Source organism: Vanacampus margaritifer, chromosome 6 (assembly GCF_051991255.1).
Source record: "Vanacampus margaritifer isolate UIUO_Vmar chromosome 6, RoL_Vmar_1.0, whole genome shotgun sequence".
NCBI classification, from domain to species: domain Eukaryota; kingdom Metazoa; phylum Chordata; class Actinopteri; order Syngnathiformes; family Syngnathidae; genus Vanacampus; species Vanacampus margaritifer.
This window is the reverse complement of record NC_135437.1, coordinates 10,583,474-10,605,294: the sequence shown is the minus strand read 5'-3', so window position 1 is coordinate 10,605,294 and position 21,821 is coordinate 10,583,474. Positions and strand designations below refer to the sequence as shown.

General features: G+C 40.9%; 1 protein-coding gene across 7 annotated transcripts in view; it reads right to left on the bottom strand.

The window, feature by feature from the left end:
• reln (reelin) overlaps positions 1–21,821 on the bottom strand; it is a 143,381-nt gene that overhangs the window by 31,247 nt on the left and 90,313 nt on the right. For all 7 annotated transcript variants that reach the window (XM_077568015.1, XM_077568017.1, XM_077568016.1 and 4 more), the window contains 17 exons: positions 20,432–20,502; positions 12,205–12,237; positions 12,016–12,094; positions 11,839–11,935; positions 11,361–11,412; positions 9,747–9,852; positions 9,393–9,633; positions 8,194–8,339; positions 6,558–6,709; positions 6,366–6,481; positions 3,986–4,194; positions 3,716–3,844; positions 3,532–3,641; positions 3,331–3,397; positions 3,009–3,242; positions 564–725; positions 6–242 (listed from right to left, as the gene is read on the bottom strand). In XM_077568015.1, the coding sequence (XP_077424141.1) occupies positions 6–242; positions 564–725; positions 3,009–3,242; positions 3,331–3,397; positions 3,532–3,641; positions 3,716–3,844; positions 3,986–4,194; positions 6,366–6,481; positions 6,558–6,709; positions 8,194–8,339; positions 9,393–9,633; positions 9,747–9,852; positions 11,361–11,412; positions 11,839–11,935; positions 12,016–12,094; positions 12,205–12,237; positions 20,432–20,502 (2,241 nt within the window). The remainder of the gene's footprint in view (positions 1–5; positions 243–563; positions 726–3,008; positions 3,243–3,330; positions 3,398–3,531; positions 3,642–3,715; positions 3,845–3,985; positions 4,195–6,365; positions 6,482–6,557; positions 6,710–8,193; positions 8,340–9,392; positions 9,634–9,746; positions 9,853–11,360; positions 11,413–11,838; positions 11,936–12,015; positions 12,095–12,204; positions 12,238–20,431; positions 20,503–21,821) is intronic.

Genomic DNA, 21,821 nt, shown 5'->3' with positions numbered 1-21,821 from the left:
CCTACCTGAGCGTCCAATCATGCTGGCAGTAGGGCTGCACGTGACCGAGGTAAAAACCAAGACTCTGCGTGACATCCAACACGTTGCTGAAGTCCAGACTGATGGTGTTAAAGAGCACGGAGGTCATGCTGATTTCATCCAGCGCCCAGACGTCATGAGCGCGCCCGGAATGGTAAGGCTGCCACCAGCGGAACTGCACGCCGAACTTTCGAGCACCAGCCGGGAGCTCGACAGACACAATCCTATTCGGGGGAGAGAAAAATACAGTGTGTTGTAATTCGAATTATTTTCTTGCATAAATGTAGGATTACACGGTTCAGAAGGAAGCATACTAATCCCAGGTACATTTGTTTTTCACTGTTCTTGAATTCATTTGCCTGTTTTCTTGCACTGCACACATCAGTCAGCCACACTTTCCCACTTTGTCTTCATTGCAAACATAGATGGCAGTAACTGCCTCAATGCATCCCGGGAGCCCACACAGCCCGCACGCCATAAGTACCGCAGATATGAGTGCTAATAAAGTCTTAGCATCCCCCTGGAATCCTAAAAAAAACACAAACCTTGGCTCATGGAACCCTTGGTAAGCGTAGTGCTGCAACAGAGTCCAGGTTATGCCGTTGTCCGTGGAGTAATGTAACAGGACACCCTCTCCTGCCTGGTCGGGAGCGGGGCAGGAGCTCAGGGTACTCCGGCTGCCCAGTCGGAGGGTGAACTGGAGGTATCTGTGCGGATGAGAGCCAGTGTTGCCACAGTTGCCTTGAAAAAGTAACTTTACTGATTACTTGCTTCAAAAGTAACTTAGTTAGTTTACTGATTACTTGATACTTGATTTAAAAAGTAACTTGGTTACTATAATGATTATTTGCTTAAAAAGCAACTTAGTTACTGATTACTTTCTTTAAAAAGTAACTTTAGTTACTTTATTGATTACGTGATTTAAAAAGTAAATTTGTGGCTTTACTTTTTATTTGCTTTAAAAAAGTTACTTAGCTGCTTAACTGCTTACTTGCTTTAAAATGTAACTTAGTTGCTTTACTAATTACTTTCTTTTAAAGTAATGTTAGTTACTTTACTGATTACTTGCTTTATGAACTAACTTACTTTAATAAATACTTGCTTTTTAATGCTAGATTTACAAGTTACCTTTATTTATTTACCAGATGACAACTCTGCTCAACATAAAAATGAATGACATCCGGTTTTGCCACATAATTGAAATTGTTTTTCACCGTGATGTTTAAGAACAAAATTTGTTTTAATAAAAAATATGAAATGAAGAAAACAACCTTTTTGACTCATCATCATTATTTTAATTTAAAAAAATAGTATTTTAATGATTACACTTAACAATTTTTTACTACTTTTTTAATTAAAAAAAACAATTCCTTTCTAGACTTCACTTAACAAAAACGTTTTTAAAAAAAAAAAAAAATGTCTACAATAAAGACGGTCCTATTTACCTGACATATTTACCTATTAATGTTGTAATACCAAAACTCAACATTTATTGAATGCACATTGTTTCTAAATATAGCGATTAAATTTGGGGACCTCGTGCAGTAATCTGGTGCGACTGTGAATACATACTGCCCTGCAATTTGGGATTTTTATTCATTTATTTTTTATTGACGCTACATAGATAACATTATCGACTAATACAATTTTTTGTTTTTAGCTGACACAAATTCAAAATACTTGCATCTTGAAAACATGAATCTGTCATTCCTTTTGCAGTTTATGGACACGTTAGTCTCAATGCTCTGAAAACGATGATGTCACTTCCTCAAACATGAACGTTAATTGGAATACTTCCACAATGCTTTCACTATGTTCAATACCAGAGTTTCCGTACATGCTCTATAATGTATAGTTATTTGTTTTGTGACTTTAGTGAGTACTAACTATAGTGTTGGGAATCAGGTGTCCTCCCGTATTATTTTATTTATCAACCATTCATTTTCAATAAAATAGGTGCGTGCGAGAGGCTGAGAAACCGTCAACTGCATCTTCTTGTATAATGCCATCCTCTGTAAAATGCTGCTGCTTGCAAGCAGAATCATATGCATCCTACAAAGTAACTATGAGGGCCATTTGAAGAGTAACTTTTTTTTTTTGGGAGAATGTAGCATGTTAGATTAATGGTATTCTTAAACAACATTGATGAGAGCACACGTGAATACAGCAGTTGAGTGTAAAATACCGTATAAGGAAAATTCACAAATAGTGACAAAGTCAAGTTGGTAAATGGCAGGAAAGGAAGAAGGTGTTTGAGATGGAATCTGTTCAGGGAGTAGGAGGTTACATAAACAGAAAGTCAGAGGTTGTGTGGTGCATCGAAATGATAGATGAGATGATTAAATAAATGAGGAGTAAATTAAAGGCGCGAAGCAAAGGCAAAGGGACGAGTGTGACGTGAGCAAGTTCATATGATTGCACCCATGGTTAGTGTTTATATTTATGTGAGGCTCAAGTTCCCATTTGAGCAGAGATAATCATCCTGCTATTTAGGTCATATTGACTATAATATCCAATCTTCAGTCTAAAGCCAGCAGAGCAGACTTCCACCTCTCTGTCCTTGGCTGATGTGGACTCTCATTAGCACAGCTGATTGTTCTTTTAGCCACATGTTCTATGAGTCACAAAACTGGCATTAAAAATGCCCATCAAGTGGCACACAAGAGAGCCACAACAGGCATAATCAATCCAACACAGATGCCATCACGATCTTCATCATGACCAAATGTTTTCTCTCATCCTCTCCTGCCAGCTTTCTCACCCGCAGTCCAGCCTATAATCGCAATTGTCCTCCTCCTCCCCACCCCCCACCCAGCACAATAAACATGATTGAAAGAGGGTGTGACAGGAGAGTGGATGCTGAATGCATCTGTTGGATCAATCACAAGTGAAGACACCTGAGAAATTAGTCGTACTACTGCGCTCGTACACTAGAATTGTTCAGCCTTGGCGGAGGTCTGCGCAATGTCGAGAGCCAATTCATCAATTACCTGGCCTGAGAGCTGTCCAGCGGTGCAGTGACTAGGTGTCTCCTGCTGTCCCTGTTGAAAACCAGCGCCTTGCCGCTTGCCAGAACCCCGCAGCCAAAGCTGACCTCCGCTCCACGCAGGGAGGAGAAGCTGTGGTAGGACGACAGTCGCGGGCTGGAAAAACCCTCCGACAGGAAGGCCGGGAAAGTCTGGGAGGCCAGCTCACAAGCTGGGCCGCTGAAACCTGGGTCACATCTGAGGAAAGGAAAATAATAAATATTAATTCATGTGTCGAAAAGATCATGCTGGATAAAGTTGGTAATGGGATGATGCATTTTCTTACTTGCAGCCTGTGCGGGAACAATGTCCTCTCCCAGAGCAGAAGCGCAAACAGGCTGGACCAATATAAACTGAAGAACACACATGGAAATTGAAAGGCGTTTTAATACAGTCATAAATGAACAAATGTATCTTTATTGTAGCCATAAAAAGAAATAAACAAGACTATTGTAACAATAATGTTGGATATTGATACAATTCTGACCGTTGTCAATAGCCCACATGTTGCCCAAACCGATGCCAGACTGTTTCCAGCGAAAGCGTGTGGTCTCTGTCAAGGCAGCATTGGGCAGAGGGATCGAAATCCTGGTCCATCTGCAGAAATGCAAAACAAGGTTCCAAGTGATGCATTCACGTCTTCGCTCATTCAACTGGATGGCGAGTCCTACCCGCTGTAGTTGTCAGAGGAGTAGATGGTGCTGTGCGGTAGGTGGGGCCCTGCACAAAGCTCCGGCAGACACTCGGTGTGGAGCAGAGACCAGGAACGACCGTGATTGGTGGAAAACTCCAGACTGACACTGAAACAGTAAGATAAATATTAGTCAAACTTTTGCATCATTTTTGATTAACAGTCCAACTATACTGTATTTTGATGTTGGTCATTTTTTAATTTGTACTTAAAACCACATTAAAAGCCAATTTTTTTCAAACGGCCCCACCTGTTGGCAGGCTGGTAGGAGCCGCAGCCGAGGTTGATGGAGAACTGAGCCACGTGTGTGTGCGTGCCAGGAAGCACGGGCAGCAGCTGCATGAAGTCCACGGCCCACACGTGGCGGTTGGCGCCCCCGTGCAAGTGCTGCTCCAAGCAGAACTGGGTGACTGGCGTTTGCAGCTCTGAGGGCAGCGCCACTGAAACCACAGCAGGTGTCTAAGAGAGAAGACGGATGGGGAGATAACGAGTACAAGGTTACTAAATGTGGTTTGTAAATGTTTTTGTTAATAAAAACAATTTGGTCAGTTGAGGATAACGACTATAGGGCTTAACTAACAAAGCTAAAACATATAAGTGAAGTCATGATGTGGATGCTCAATAGGTCAAATTAAAATAAAGTTGAATCCAGATCCAGACTACAGCGAAAAAGTCCAACTCAAGGCCTGCGGGTCACATCCGGCCAGCCATTTCACTTTATGCCAAACTCAAATTACACGACTTTTTTGTCTTTCACAACAGTGGCGCTGTCAGATTACCCGATTAATTCGTTCTGTGTCGTGGACCGGACGTGTAGTCACACTACAAGTCCAAACCCGATCATCGCGTGCTGTAATGCCAAAAGCACCGCGTCAGCACTGGTTGTCGGGGAGCAAGAAAAGAGGCAGGAAGGGTGCGTTTGTATGAATGGAGCACGCGGGACAAGTGCGGCCGTGCCATTCTGCATAAACATGAGCGCGTTGCTCTCGCTCCCTGCTCGGTAGTTATCAAACACTGAAATATTATATTGTATCATTTGTGTAATTTATACTGCTTAAATATTTATTCGTATTTGACTTGTTTTAGTACAGTGCATTTGATACACGCATTCACTCCGAACCGCCCTTCGAGGGGGACAAAAGCCCGGCCCGACTTCTAAAAAAAGATAATGCATATGTCTGTCCCAAAGATGTTCCCATCCCTACTTATGCCCAAATCCGACTTAAAAAAAATAGTCAAAATAGACAGTCAGAATATTTTTTTTGTAGGCTACACGTCGCAGTTTCTCCTCTCTCTCGTCTCCGCCGTTGCCTGACGATGGCAATGTTGGGAGGTGCATGGCTCCCGTCCATAAATAAAAAAATAATGTGACTTTTGATATTATTTGAGTATTTGTTGCTCATATTAAATGGCAACAAATGTGCATAATGCGTGCGCTATATGAGCTCAAGCAGCGGGGTATTTTTGTTTGTTTTTCGGGTTCACCCGTCTGGCCAATATGAGATATCCAGGGGAGAAATACATATATGTAAAAATATATATAATATTTAAAAAAAGGAGCTAGAACGTGCTGGTCAGTGTGTGATTGACGTTTCGCTCCCTCTCGCTATTGGTCAATGCTGCGTAACCAAAAGGAATGCTAGACTTTCGTCGTGATGGTCGTGAATCGTCTCAGACAACAGGCGACCAATCGTTCAACGTGTCACACTACACGGGCGACGCTACGTCAAGATCCGTTTGTCCGCGACACGTCGGCCGGGCCAAAATCGGGCTATTTTCTTGTAGTCTGACTAAGGCATTATGTGGCCCACTAAAGTGTGTCTACTTCATGATCCTTGCCGAATCTTTCTTTTCATTTCAGCAGAAAATTTGCTGTAAATTCAGAATTTTTATTCCATTTTAACAGATTAAAATGCATTTTTCTCCCAAATAATCTCGTTTTAAAATAAAATGAACAACATAGTAATTGTTTACTAAATTGTGTGCCTCAATTTTCCACTACTTCTGATATCAAATTCAACTACATGTTAGTGTTAACGATATAAAATACATAAAATAACAACTAATTGCAGAGGCAATGTAATAATATGATCATTTACAGTTAATGGTTTTCACAGTGATTATGGCCCTCTGATGGAAATCATCACTTTGCCCCAATGCCCACACTGATCCCCGAACCCCTCATTCACTTTAAAGCCCCGATCTATATAGTGGCCTAATACATCATGCCCTCATTCTGTTTGCCGATAGATAGCCAGTTAACTATTTGCTCCTCGTCGTATATCACGTGACCACTGTTTCATTTCCTTTGTTGCCCTGCACATATTTTCAATTATTTCTTTCTTAGTATGTAGGTAATGCAACGCTTTGATGCTCACGCTTGCGCTGTCGCTTGCACCTTTTGTTTTCTTGCTCGCAATGCATTGCAGTCTATATTAGCTTGTTGTTCTGAACTTAATTGAATTTTTAATGTGATTATCTATGGTAAAATGTTATTTAATTACATTGTTGGAAGGATATCTACCCCCCCCAAAAAAACATGGGTTAAAGTACCAAAAACTGTAGCCACTAATGAAAAGTCACCTCCTTGTCTGAAATTACAATAGTTTTAGAATGTAATTTTGTCTCACCCTGTAGGAAGAATATGGAAGCGTGTCTAGGACCACACGTTCCCTCCTGCCTTCCGACCTTCCAAACAGAATGACATTGTGATCGTGTGACTCTCCGGGATCACACTCACCACCACCTGCGGAAGAGCACCACTTTCAGTCAAATGTACATATGGAGCGTTACATGATATGACGGATGGTTGATTTCAGTACCCATAGAGAAGTGAAAGCGGAGGTTTCCATATGAGGTGGTGTCGATGTAGGGCGTGCACACTCTCCTCCGACCGTCCATCTCAAACACCAGCGCCAAGCCCGACTCAATCTCGCCACACTGAGTCCCGTACACAGCTCCCTGTATGTCCCAGCTGAGCAAAACAACAAACGGCCAATTTGGTGAGTAAAGTTGCAAACGAGGCAAATCTACCAAGCTTTGTTTGTCATGGACTGTATAGCAGAAATAAGAGGTGTATGGTACATGCAGACATATTTGTGCACAGTGGAGAGAGGATCCTCATTAGCACTGACAGAAGTTAACTCAGTGTGTCAATCCTCTCCTGGGTGTCCTTATCCCTTCCGCTCCCTTGATGAGAATGTAAAAAAAAAATAAAAAATCATGCATGTTTGTGTGTGTGTTTTTGACACAGCCACCATGTTGGGGTAAATAATAATGGTGGTGGGTATCATTACCAGAAAAATTCTGCCTGCAGCCAACACCTGACGGGTGTGACAGGCCCGCTGTGTGACATGACGGCACACAGCGCGATAGCGGAAAGCCACACTAGTGTCATGCTTGCCTCAGTGGTGGCAAAAAGCACAGGTAGATAATTGTTGTCCGCGACTTTAACACATCTATCATCTCTATTTTTCGCTCTGGTCCATCAGCTATGACCCGATGGCGGTTGTAGTGCTCTCTACTGACCCGTGACAACGCGTCTCACTGTGAACAGATGGACCGCTGTGTGAGTGAAGCAGTCAGTGGCATGGCTTATACCTGCCTACCCACGATGCATCTTTCGGTCTTTTTCGGCAATATCTGTTATCTTAGTTCCCACACAGATAGGCATGGCGTTAATCAAACACAGTCACAAACTAAGTACAGCTTTGATTTATTGTTCTTTTATCACAAAAGTTCCCAGCTAGAATAAAACCAGGAGGGCAAAAATGATCCTCCTGCAGTGCTCCTCAGGTCCTTGAGATTACTTTTAAAGCTCTTAGGTGGTTTAGTGGTGTAAAAATATCTTACCATTGTGGTTGTCATACGCATGCTTTGAAGAATTACATCAGCTACTTTAGTGCCTTTTTATTAATACAGAATTTGCCATTTGACTCTGCCCACAAGCTGTATTGGGATTTCAGTTTGATTCAGTTCAGGTCCCAAAAGTTAAAGAAAACCAAAGTAACTATTCAGAACAATTTGTTGGCTCTTTCGTTGTGCTATCAATTGTTGTCATACAGTATATTCAAGTTCAGTACCGTAGTGGTTTGAATTAATAAAATGTGAAGAACATAAAACACTACAAAAAAATAAAATGCATAGCAATCAACGCAACTAATGAAGTCACTTGCGTTTTCTAATAATTTACAGGGCGTTCCAACAAAATTGTCATCATTTGAAATATAAATGTGACCTAATTTCTGGGGGGGGTGTACTTTTTAAATTCCTTAACTTCTAATTGCAGCTTATAGGGCGTCATTTACAAGCTTTTCCTAACTACACGCCAAAAAGTTGCATGAGGAATCTATCTGGGTTTCCATAGACTACGGAATGATGTCACTTTTTCTGGGACACTGCACAATGTCCATCAGCTGAGAGTGGGGGTTGCGTATGGCCATTGTCTTCTTGACTTACTTTGAGGGTGGGCTCTCAAAGTCCTCCTCCCAATAGCTTCTTCCCTCCTCACGGTGTAGGTCGATGTCTCTGCTAGAGGCGAAGTTGTGTCCGACTGCCTCACCGCCATGGAAATACAGAGAGTTGCCTTCTGACTGGCAAGCATGCTGGAAAACAGTGCATTTTGTTAAATGATCATATACGAGAAGGTAATACAGAGCCTTAATTCATGTAAACTAGGAATGGGGGAGTACCAATACCAGATATTAGTATCTGGACGGTAAATGGCCTTATTTCAAAGTATTGGTACTCACAATGCCCCCAGTAATTTTATAGTAATCAATTATTTGAAGTTATTTGAAGTTAAAAAGAGTGTCAAACATTGATTTATAGATTTGTGTTGAGTTAATTTTCTGCTACTAGGCGACATTAGTGTTTCATGTTGGACGTTGGTGAAAGGAACAGTACATTTTTCTTTTCAAATTCAGAGCAATTATCACATTTATTATTGGTAAATTGTGTTAAACTGACTCTTTTGCACAACATTGTAAGCAAAGTATAGCACTAACAACGTTTTTACATAAATTGCACTTACATTTTTAATGCCTCTGAACATCATATTTAATGCTTTTTGATGCAATTTAAGGGCTTCATTTTGATCAAAATCCATTAAATGACTTAATGGTTATTAACTAATTCACTGCCATTGACGGCTATCGATGTCAAAAATTCATTTGAACCATTTCTATTAGTCTAACATTTTTTCCACTTTTTTTAAACAAGAGTATGAAAACCTAGAAAAATGTTTATTGTACATTTAGAACATATATACATTTTTTGATTAATTGTGAGTTAATTATTGAAGTCATGCAATTAATTACAATAAAAAATGTTTAATCGCCTGATGCGATTAGAATAAAAAGAAAAGATTATTAAAAATTAGGGGAGTCAGGCGATTAGATTTTTTAATTGTAATTAATCGCATGACTTCACGATTAATCACAAATCTCACAAAAAATTCAAGGTTTTCATTCTCTTGTTAACAAAAGTGGGAAAAAATGTTAAACTAATAGAAATAGTTAAAATGATTTTTTTTACGTCTATATCCGTCAATGGCAGTGAATGAGTTAATGACTCGCAGAAACCCTGGTTGAGTACTCATACTGGTCTCTGTCTGGGAAAAAAAAAAGTGGTGTCAAGCATCCCGAATGTAAACATACCTTGACTGTAGCACCGGGGAAAAACAGCCAATTGGCAGTGTCCAGAGGGTCCAGGTTGTCCTCCATCAGTGGAGCTTTATGAGCAGCATTAAGCAGCAGCACATTGTCCACTCCCCAGCAGGACTCGTAGCCTTCCGGGCCTTGAGGTGCTTCCTGAGACCAGCGGAGGTGAACATTCTCGGCTCTGGACCTCAGTGGCATTGGAAGAAGGTGGACAAAGGTGCTGCTGTTGGTAGGAGCTCTGGAAGCACAAAGAGATTTGGATACTTTTGTGAGTGGTGGCTATATTTGCAAACTCAGTTTACAGAACTGTTGGAGAGGGATTTTTAGAACAGGGAAGGGACTGAGAGAGACCTGATCTTCTCCAGCGTGATCCAGTCAGAGTTGTTGGCATTTCCATTGAGGCTGTATGATACGATGATGCTGGGGTCTGAGTAACTGAAACGACAGGAGCCTGAACCTGGGGAAAGCAAACAACAAATAGTGACCATTCTGTCTCAATGTATTTTGACATCAGATGAACCACATTAGCTTGGAAATGATCATTTTCCAAGAATGCGCAAAGACACAACTTGGTGCCTTTGAATTCCTTTGATAGTTTCCACATTTGGCCATGTGGGAAATAATGTTGAATGATGTCGTTATGTAAATAAGTAACATGAGAATGGTGTTGAAGGATTGGATCGCGGTGTGGTGAAATGAAATGTTTCAAACAATTCTTGTCTGAACGTTTTTGAAAAACAAATAAGGATTATTTGGGATTTATCAAAATTCTTCAGAAAGAAAAAATATAGAAGTATTTTTGGGCCGCCCACTTAAATGGCTTTCCATCTTCCAAAGCTTTATGTGAGACCACTGTGCCTTTGTAATGTGTTTGCATGGATGCTTTGGGATACTGTGGGTTCAAAGGTCGTTAATGGAGCATGCCAGTGCCTGCATCCCCAACTGTTTACTCCCGATGGTGCAGCGTACATGTTTTGTCAATTTGTATCGGTACTGCACTGCTCCCTCCTCGCTCGGATACAGCCAAGCATGAATCAGCCATCACTTAACTGCACAGCTTTGACTGTATAAATTCTCATGTATGACAAAACATTAGTAAATAAGACAATACGAGAAAGAGGAAGAGGAGAATGGGAATGGTGTGTTCAGTAGCGCCTCCCCACGAGAACCTCCGGATGCATATAATGGTCATGAAAAATAGAACATCTCTAAAAACTCTACCATGGCCTACTGGGTGCCTCGTGTAAAAGATTAATAAGCGATGTGGACCAGAGAGAGCGTGAGATGAGCAGAAATGTGTACAAGCTGGCGGAGTGACAGGTGAGCGCAAAAAGATGTCTATTTCCTGGAGCTACACAGGCACTTATTGTTCCAGACTATATAAGACTGATGCACGCAGTGTCTTCGGTGTTTGGACAATGTTAAAAGGATTTGCGCACACGCTTTCCATTAGTCGGGTAGTATCTTTGTTGAATTTGCATGCAGGGGTGCAGTAATATGCAGAAAAGTGATGATCATTTTTTTTTAAATTTATATTTATTTATGTATTTATTTATTTTATTTTAATTATTTATTTTCTTAGGTTTCTGGGTAATTTTGGGCTCCTGAGAAGTGGCTCTAGTTCATGAGTTATTCCATATTCCTAACATATTTCTATGTGTTTTAAATATGTTATAACATATTTGTATTGTATATTACATATGATATAAAACCTATGTAATAAATATGGAATAATTAATATATATATATAAATCTCGATCCAATTATTATTATTACCATTACCATTATTATTATTATTATTATTATTATTATTATTATTATTGTTGTTGTTGTTGTTACTACTACATATAATGCATATGTTATAAATATGGAATAACTCAAAAACAGAGCCAATCCGGAAAAAAACATTGTCATTTACAGGCCCCATATCCTTGGCGGAACCCCCTGATTGCATTTAATACTCACCCAGGGCAAACTGAAGGACAGATGCTGTGCTGGTGTTGAGAGGGATAGTTGTCTGTAGGGCATAGAGAGACAGTGGTTTAGGGAATTATAGCATCACTGTCAACTGAACACTATTAATCTCTATATTCTTTTTTTTCCATTTAAACTACCAAAACATCTGTTCATCCATTCTATAGCACTTGTCCTTATTAGATTTGTGGGTGATCTGGAGCCTATCCCAGCTGACTTTGGGCGAGGGACGGGGTCAAAGGGCACTCAAACAAGCAACCATTCACAACAATGGACAATTAATAGACGTCAATGAACCTAACGCATGTTTTCAGAATGTGGTAGGTACCCATAGAATTGGGGGCAACCCACTTAATCATGGGGAGAACATTCAAACTCTACACAGGAAGGCTGGAGCCAAAATGTAAAAAAAAAAGAAAAGAAAAAAAGTGGATACAAAACTGTCCAGGAGTGTTCACATATCACTTACCAACTCACGCTCTCCAAGGGGCTCACAGAAAGTGACGGCTCTGCCATGCATCAGAACCCCACACTGCTCACCCAGCTCACAGTTTGTGCACTCAGACCTGCACAAGAACCGTAACAAAGACAAGTATGAGTGCAAAAGTGCATGAATTTGAGGATTGCAAGAGGACCATCTACATACCAAATGCTTGGGTCCAGCTCCCCTTGCAGGTTTGAATCAAAGTCGTCACGCAGCACAGCATAGTTTGCGTGGACCTCCACTACACATGCATACACATAACATTCGCTTAACGTTAGACACTATTTGCACTTCTCTGAAAGTTTGCCACTTTAAAGAAAAGCGAAAACATGCGCTGAAATGCAGACTCACGTAGACTTGGTCTGAGTGGGGACTCTGTTGGAGCTGAAACAGACAGAAACGGAGTCAGTATCAGAAGCCAAACATCACAAATAAACATGTCATTCCTGGGCAAATCGTACATTTCTTCCTTTAAACTGTTAACATTGTTGCCCAAGACTTTAGGCTTATACATTGTTGCTGTTAGGACTGTCCACATGTTATCAATATGAATGATGCTGATAATCATTCTAGTTACAGAACTACTGATAGGTTGTCTATAGATTAAATGTATGGAGTCCATCCACTGGGAAGGAAGCAGATTATTCGTAAAGACTTGGACTTTGGAATTGGATGGCTATATTTTGAATTTTGCTGTTGTTGGTGAGATACTAATCCATTTACTGACTACGGTCAAGGTGAAAAAAAAGTTGAAAATGTTTGCAGGTTTGCCTTGTCTATCACAAATTATTCTATTTGGTCTCATCAGACCGCATGACATTTCTAATGTATCATACTGCATTCAGTATGTAAGTTGTTTAGCAAAACAGATTTCCTTTCATTTTGGGCCAATGTTAGTGAGAAGAAATGGCATAACTTTATCCAAACTGAAGAAAGATGTTCTGTTCAAGCACTGTAACAAAATTTGAACTTGATCCAAATCAAACTGCGATGCACGTAAAAAGCCAGACAGATGACAACTATGAACTATAGTATCCCCAGGTTTCCCACAGCGGGATACAATAAATGTACCATATTTATGATATATGTATTTAATATTTTGTTACACCCCTACTTCAAGTTGCTCAACATCGGTCCATGCTGTCTTCGTGCTGCAGACAGGCAAACCTACTCTGTGTGTACAAGCAGTCACTAAGTGCATACATTTTTGTGGGCCTCGTCGTCAATCATGTGGTGGCAGAACAAACTTTGGTGGTGTCCTGGCCGGCCGCAGCTGTGGCCTCCTGGCCGCTAATGTTAAATTCCTTTCAGTCACGAAGGGCCGGGCGGCCATGATTAACGGTTCACTGCCAATTAACTGCCGTCCTCCCTCGAGGCCTCTGCGTGCTGTAATGCTGCAACCCGTGGCCCGGGCCGAGCTAACACGCTACAGCATCACTCTGCTATAAGTATTCAGACTTAATGAGTTAAATATGATTATTTAAAAACAACTTTAAATATATAGCTGCCACTTTGCGATGTCTTGAAGTTACAGCGCAAATATGCATCATTTGCGCTTCAAAGATGAAGCCGTTATAAATGATAGGACGGAAAAGGTAGTGTAGTTTAGAATTCAGGATGGATTTTTGACCGGGTAATAAAAAATTCATAATTATTTTCTTTACTTTGCAATTTCCAAGCCCGAAGAATCGTTGACTTGTGCTACTTAATGTCGTTACATGTATGGGCATTCAATTATGTATAACCAGACTTTTAGTAGGGCAAGCATCCGGAATTTTAACCCAAATATTGACTGCATATAAACATAGTCAAAACTCTCTCAATGAACTCCAACCATGACACTCTCATCAACATGCTTGACTGTGGGCAAGACACACATGCTCCTCACTTGCTTACCGCCACACACACCTTGAACCAAGTAAGTGTATCTTGGTCTCATCAGACCGCAGGACATGGTTCAAGTAAACCCTGTCTTTAGTCTGCCCGTCTTGAGGAAACTGTATGCTTTATCTTTAGAAGAGGGTTTCTTCAGCAGCGATGCAGTTCAGTTGAGGTGTGCGGTGTATGGTCTGAGCATCAGGCTGACCCCCTCACCTCCTTGCATTATTCACACCTTTATTTTACAAAGACAACTACTGGATAGAACTCTGAGCAACTTCACTGTCTGGTCTGAGTGGAAGCCATTGTGTGAAACTGTTTTATGGTCCGGGCCACTGTGGCTGCAGCTCAGTTTCAGAGTGTCGGCAATCTTTTTACTGGACACTTTCTGTATGGCGATTCATCACACATAACACTATTGTGTTTTGTGCAAATAACAGATCTGTATACAGTATATACTTGAAATGAAGGGCTTGATGAACTTTTAAGTGTGACAGTGCCTTTGACCTTGTTGAACAATGCCACGTTTGAAACCAGTTGAGCTTCTTTGCTCTGCTCTGGTATAAATCCATCCTTCTCAAGACTGAAGAGAAGGATAATCTGCCCATATATTTTCAATCCAAGATTATTTTACCCATCTGATAAAACACATGCAGAGACACAATTGAGGGATCTAAAGTTAAGTAACTATTTTACGTGAGTCCGTGACACAGTGATTCATAACTGGTCATAATCGACTGAATCCAAAATGACTGAGACAAACATTGTGCCGTAATTACTCAGCAAGTACTGATAGGCCCTGTCTCAATGCTCACACTGCACCCTACGCTCTTCAATGAAGTGTTTACTTAACACATTTGCTCCCAAAAACGTATACACATTTTATATTTTAAATATCGGCATGGTCCCAAAAACATATTTATACATTTTTTATGCTAGAGCATACAGAAGGCTTTGGTGCGGCCTCTGACCTGAAGAAGTCGCGTAAAACAATGGTAGTTTATTACAAAAAACGGCCGGCAGGTGGCAGCAGTGTATAAGAGATCAACCAGGGCCATGTTGCAACAAAATACGGTAAAACAGCCAGGAGCGAAGGGGGGTTGTTTCAGCGAAAATGGCTGGGAGTTAATGAGTTAATAGAGGTGCACAAAGTGTTTGAGAGCGCAGGTAACAAGCGTGAGAAAATTGTCGAATTGGGACAGTGCGTGTGACGTCATCGACTTGGGCCACTATGTTCGATTAATAATAATAATAATGCATACTCAAAGATGCTCCACAGTGGTTGCATTATTTGTGCGCTCACACATTCACACTGTGGTGGCGGTAAGCTACTTAAGTAGCCACAGCTGCCCTGGGGCAGGCTGACGGAAGCGTGGCTGCCAGTGTGCGCCTACGGCCCCCCCAACCACCACCAAATATTCGCACCTTCCATACAGGAACATGTGAGTAGCACTGGAGGCAATGTGTGTGAAGTGCCTTGCCCAAGGACACAACGTCATAGGGAGAGTGGGGATCGAACAGCTGACCTTCGGTTACTGAACGATCGTCGCTACACCCTGAGCCACGGCCGCACGACCTGCGGCGCAATTGCACAAAGTCGGCAACTGAAACTGCAAACGAATACTACTTTCATGCTTACAGTCAAAAGTATTTTATTTTTCGGAAAAGGCACAGGAATGACCATCGAATGCCGCCATGTTCCCGCTAATTTGGTCAAGTCCGCAATGAATTGTGAGCAATACACTTTGCCTGAGCCCACATCGATGTGAGGCCTTAACTTTGGTTTAGGCCTCATTTTTGTTCATGCCAATTAGAAAAGGATGTTCACAAACGCCCCGTGTTGCTAACGTTTGATGCAGGGAAGTTAAGGAGGTGCTGCTCTGGCGTTTGTTGCTGCTCAGCTTCACGGTGACGGCACACTTTCTACATAGAAGCCCATTAAAAGCAGATCAAAGGCCTCCCCGGGCGCTACTTGTTCTCCGCATCTAATCCTGCTACGTCTCCTAATTCTAAACCCACTCAAAGCAGCTACGTAGGATTCCTAAAACATGCAATCCGTGCATTCTTTGTGCTCCTTGTTTACATCCAACCTAAACTGTTATAAGAAGGGAATAAATAGTTGTGTAAACAGTTTAAAAAAGCAGGCAAAGAGAGATTCCTAGTTACTAATCCATCCACTGAAAGTCCTGTCAAGCACACGCTTGGTTGATACTCTGCTCTCTTTAACAACCCTTCCAAATTGCCTTTGGTCTTGCTACTGAAGTCCAATTGGCTGCGGAAAAGCCCAGAAGTTTTTCTTTTCTTTTTTTGGGAGTGGATAATCCTTCCTCTCTTGAAAAAAAAATGGACTCATTTACTGTTTTCTTTCTCCATGCTTCATCAAGCTCTCTCTGGCTGTCCTATATCACGCAGAGCCGCTTCACCCTCAGCTCTTCCGGACCAGACAGTGGTGCTCATTTCACTGGGATTAATCCCCTCTCACTTCCTTAAAGACTTCAATTACTGCCTCCTCTATTAGCAGCTCATCTCTGCTAATGCCTGTATCTTCCTAGCCAGGGTTTATAATCGAGCATGCACACACAGCGGCACTTGCTCAACCCTTACTGCATTTTTGTGTGTGCTGATTTTCACAAGCACACATAAACAGGGAAAAAAAGAAAAAAATGTTGCATCAGAATAAAAAGCGTAGTAGTGCTGATGAGTATTTTTGGGGTTGAATGATGATACCGAGCAAAAGCTTTGGCAGACTTAGACATCTGTGCACAAATGGGTGACTTGTGTCCTAAATCCACTCTCAGTCCGATCCTCACTCTAATCTCCCCTCTCTTGGCTTTTTCTCGCCACTCCGTAAATGCCATCCGCCCTGCTCGTCCCACCCCCTCCATTCCTTAACTTCGTCTGACTCACATCCTCGACAAGGCGAACCACATTTGAAGTCGCGCTAACTGGCGGTCGCAATTATGCTCTCCCCGGGACTCAGGATGCTGTTGTTTTAGCTTCAATGAATTACTGAGATGAGATGATGCTGCAGGTTTGAATTGCAACCACTCGACCCCACACTCTGAGAAAAGCAGGGCCTCTGTGTGGATTTCAATTGGCATCATTACAGTAATCATATAGGTGAGTGGAGGTGGAGAAGGAACGGGAAGATGCTAATATTTTCCAGTTCTATCCTAATTTTCTCCAGAAGGACTTTTAAGTGCAGGTGGAAATAAAGATCTGATGACATGTTGGCAATACATTTAAGTTTTCAGGAGGCAGAAAATTTGTAATTTGGTCTTGATCAGAAAGTTTGCAAAATCATTTTGAGGGATTTCAGTCACAAATAACGAACAAGGATCACTTCAGCTTTGCTGAAGGTGAACATGCAGGGCGGGTATGAGTGAGGTGGCGTGAGAGACGAGGCCCTCCATCACTTCTCTTTTGCACCGTGATCAAGCGTCCCCCTGGGAGCAGTGACCTCTATGAGTTATAAGTCCCCGTGATAATCCATCTGGGTTGCAGTGCACTGGTCCGGGGCTCATAAAGAGCAGATTTATTTCCCTACTGGAAATGAGGACCCAACGACACTGGGCACAACGCCGGGACTGCAGGGCCAGGCTGTCAGGAGGTGGAGCTGATGGACGGCCTGCTCGCTCGACAGGCACAACCACTCCAGCCTTCAGACTACACCACAGTCCTCCATGCCCCCCGCCAACAAGAATAAACATTGACCAAATTTAAAATGAGTTAGTTTTTTTTGTATGTGTTTTTTGTTTTGCAGTGAAACTTTATCAACAGACAATTAAAAAGGTTCATTTCGACAAATTTTCCCTGAAAACTATTCATCAAGAGCTATAATTCATTATCAGGGCACTTTTGGAACATCAAACATAGTCCGGGTCAAAGTCAAATTGACTCACTTCAAAGTTAAAGAACTACAAAAGCTACAAATAGTCGTATTTTATGATGAAACTTGTTAAAAATGGTTCATTTGAACTACTTGTATTTGTAATGAAAGTGGTTAATAATGTTGCGTTTTAATCATCACGTATAGCCTGGGTCAAATTGACCTGGGAACATTAGTGCTATTCCTGAGAAACCAATTACCTAACAGGAGGATTAAGCAACAAGGGAGAAAGATAGGAATAAGCTCACTGTTTATAGTTTGAACTTTAAAGTAGTTGTTGTTGGCTGCTGTCAAGAAATCCTTTTTTCTCCTTTTTTTAAGACAACATACAATGTAGAGATGTTTCTGTCTATGGTGTCTGAAAACAGGCATAAACAGCATTTTTTTCACACAGACATTTCACACAACACTGCTCTATATGTCCGTAATGTTTTGGAACTCATACCTCTTTGCTTTCTCGACAACTTTTCACCTGACTAATCTGAACATGTGTTCTTTAACTCGTCACCCTGGCTAATCACCTCTCACGGCAGGCTCGGCTGTCTGCGTCTCTCCCTGCAACTTTTCTTTCCACTTTTCTTCCTCCTTCCTCCGGATCATAACCCTGCTTTAGATAGCTTTCATTTCTGCGGCTCTTCAAAGCGTCAGTCTTAAGCGTATGAAGAGGGTCGGGCTGGCCTTGTAATTTTTTTTTTTTAATTATTAATCCACTTTGAATGCTAATCTTGATATTTCAAGTAACTTTTGGCTCTGAGCAGCTCACAGTGTCAGGATAACCTACTGTCGAAGTGGTTGAAAATATGATCTTGTCAGAAGTGAGAGGCCATCACGAAATTGATAGCACCCTCTCCCATTTGTGTGCATGTATACTTTCATAACAGTTAGCTGTCGTTTCCAGCTCCGCATCCTTCCTTCATGCCCCCCATCCACCCTTTTACCAGTGTCACACTTGGATTTGTTTACTACAGATCACCCTGTATACATCACTGCTTGTTGCTCTGCTGGCACTTAGGACATTTACAGACCTTGAGGTTTAAATCTTTGTAGCCTGTCCACTCTGCTTTTCATTAGTTGGATGCTGCGGGCCTTGGCACTAAAGTGATGTATGTTGGCTTCAGATACAGAGTAACTTCCAAAGTCAGATGCAATCCACTGCTGTGATCTTAGTTGACTTCCAATTCATTCAAAACTCATTTTATCAATAGGAAACTATGTAAATCCAACCTGTCGCCATAAAAAACACACACTACAGGTCATGCTTCAAGTAACATTTTAGCATTCTCAACTGCCATAAAAGTGTTAAACTAGTTCTTTGTTCATCATGACATCTTTTCTCTTTGCTCTAACTGGTACTCTTCAATGGAAGCTAGGCTTGGTAAAAATAAATAATAATAATAATAAATAAATTTAAAAAATAATCAACATTTTTGGGAATAATTTTTTAATAATTTAATTATTAAAAAAATATACTGTTAAATATACTGTTGGTAATTAATTAATTAATTAATTAATTAATTAATTAATTAATTTTGGCAGGTATTGTGATGAGGATAAGGTTATAATTTTTTAGGTATATATCACAGGTAAATATTTTCAACGGGTAATATTTACTGTATTAAGCGAAATAGGTCAGTACTTTCAAATGGAAGTTTTTTTCCATTTAAGATTTTAGATGTGCCACTTTGTGTGAAGTGAGCTGAGTTCAATGACAGCATTCAGCGCTCGTATGTCAAGATTTTGCTCGCAAACCAAAGCAAAAAAAAAAAATGGACGAACGATGGCTCATATATCAAAAAACAAGCCGAGCCACTCATCTCAAGGCAGTTTTTACTGTTAAAACCTGCCATCAAATATGATACTGTTTTGAAGTCTAAAACAGATTTGACTTTTGCGATAGATTTTTCCAGACATTTTTGGAAAGACTCAAAATGTTGCTATTTTTATGGGGTTATAAAACAATTTGTGAGTAGAGGTTGGTGAGGGGTTTGATTTATTGGGCAAGGAGTTAACACACATGAGATGAAGTGTTTCAGTATGTCATTTAGACACTACCGTATACAATATTCTTTCATTTACCTCCACAACCTGCTCACAAAAAGGCATTAAGAGTAAAATGTCTACACCTCTGAAATTATTTGAGGAGGAGTCTGTGAGTAAGCAAGGGGTTCATTCCTGTAAACAAGCGATTATACTCACTCAGCATGCGGAAATTGGACTGCGCTGTCTGTCAATTGCTACTTAAGGCTGTCACAGAAAGTGGATATAAGCAGTGTCTGCCATAAAGTATAAATCTGACAGCAAGAGAGAACAAGAGAGCGGGTTAAAAAAAAAAAAAGCTGACTTGAGCATAAGCTGAAATTAAGCTGGAAATATAGGGCCTCTAAGTATCTTGAGCTTCAGCTGTGATGTTTGTGCCACCGGAATGAATAAGTGGAATCCTTATACCCTTTAACAATATGCGCTCAAGAGAGAAATCATATGGCCGGGAGACCCGTTCGCACAAGACTCAAGGATGACAGTGAAAGAAAATGCACTCATTATTTAAACATTGTTTACACGGACTTGAGCTTTTGAGACGGATTCCCTTGAAGAATTTTACCTATGTAAAAAAAATCTGTATGAATGCTTTTGTTTTATTTTAGCATAAAATGAGAGCAAGTAAGCTTTGTTTTTTAATTAGTCAACAGAATGAAAATAATAGGTATTAACACTAATCACTCGAATTGAACCGAATCAAATCACGCCACTTTAAAATGTACCATCCTGGAATCGTGTGCACGTGCGTGTGCATGAGTGTGTGTGTGTACTCACCTCCCTGTTCACAGAGTTGCTGGGCCAGCGCATCCTTGAAGAGGATCTGTCCTCGGTGCGTGGCAGTCGCTCTAAGAGATTGGAAAAGAACAAACGACAAGAACGCATTGGATTAAAAACAAATGGTTTCATTTTGTGCTCACCTATTATGTTCATGCAGCCATCAAGCATAATTTCCCTAAATGTCTGGTCAATTTTTTTTGTTGTGTAAATATATATTTAAAAAAAAAAAAAAACATACACAAGGTGTGACATGACATCAGAATAATGCAATGTAATGCAATCTTAATTATTGAGTAATTGCAATGTGCTTCAGTAGAAAAATGTGCAAAAGATAAAACATTTTCTGGTGTCAGATTTCCAGCACCACATTGCTGAATGGTTGCATGATAGAGAAAGTTGATTGTACACTACATATGCATGTATTGAATACAAAATGAATCTCCTTGCACGGACATTAAGTGCATTATATATAAGAAGATGTAGAGATCTTTTTACATGCATATGTCCTACTGCACTGTAGCTACAAACAGCCAAACTCAGTAACATTTACAAGTCATTTAAGAGTTTATATTGGTCTATTGGTCTACTTTGATGCCACCTCTACATTGTACAAAAACAAACACAGAAAAGGTTCAGATATTCACATTCTACTACAAATGCATCACCTCGTAAACAGTGTAATGTGTAACCTAATGTAAACTACGGCAGAAAGGAAAAATGCATGCCAACTGAGCGAATCCAATCATTTGAAAAACACAAAAGACTGAGAGAACCTAAGGTGATAATATGTGTAATAATATCAAAATGGGGCAGCACGTGGGTGACTGGTTAGCACGTCCGCCTCCCAGTGCATAGGACGTGAGATTGAGTCCGGGCTTCGGCCTACCTGGGTGGAGTTTGCATGTTCTCCCCGTGCTTGCGTGGGTTTTCACCGGGTACTCCGGTTTCCTCCCACATTCCAAAGACATGCATGGCAGGTTAATTGAACACTCCAAATTGTCCATAGGTGTGATTGTGAGTGTGGTTGTTCGTCTCTGTGTGCCCTGCGATTGGCTGGCAACCAGTTCAGGGTGTACCCCGCCTACTGCCCGAAGCCAGCTGGGATAGGCTCCAGCACCCCCGCGACCCTTGTGAGGAAAAGCGGCCAAGAAAATGGATGGATGGATGGATATCAAAATGGAATGCCTTACCCTTCACTACAGCAAATATAGTACCACGATGACTGTCAAAAGCCAATTGGGTTACTACTTAAAAATTCATCAGTGACTAGTGTCAACTCTCTCAAATTGTTGTAATAAAATCCAGTTGTGCAATATTCTTCACACTGTGGAGTGAATTGGCGAATTGATGTCTTTGCTTGCAGAAAATAAACAGGCAATTTTGTAGA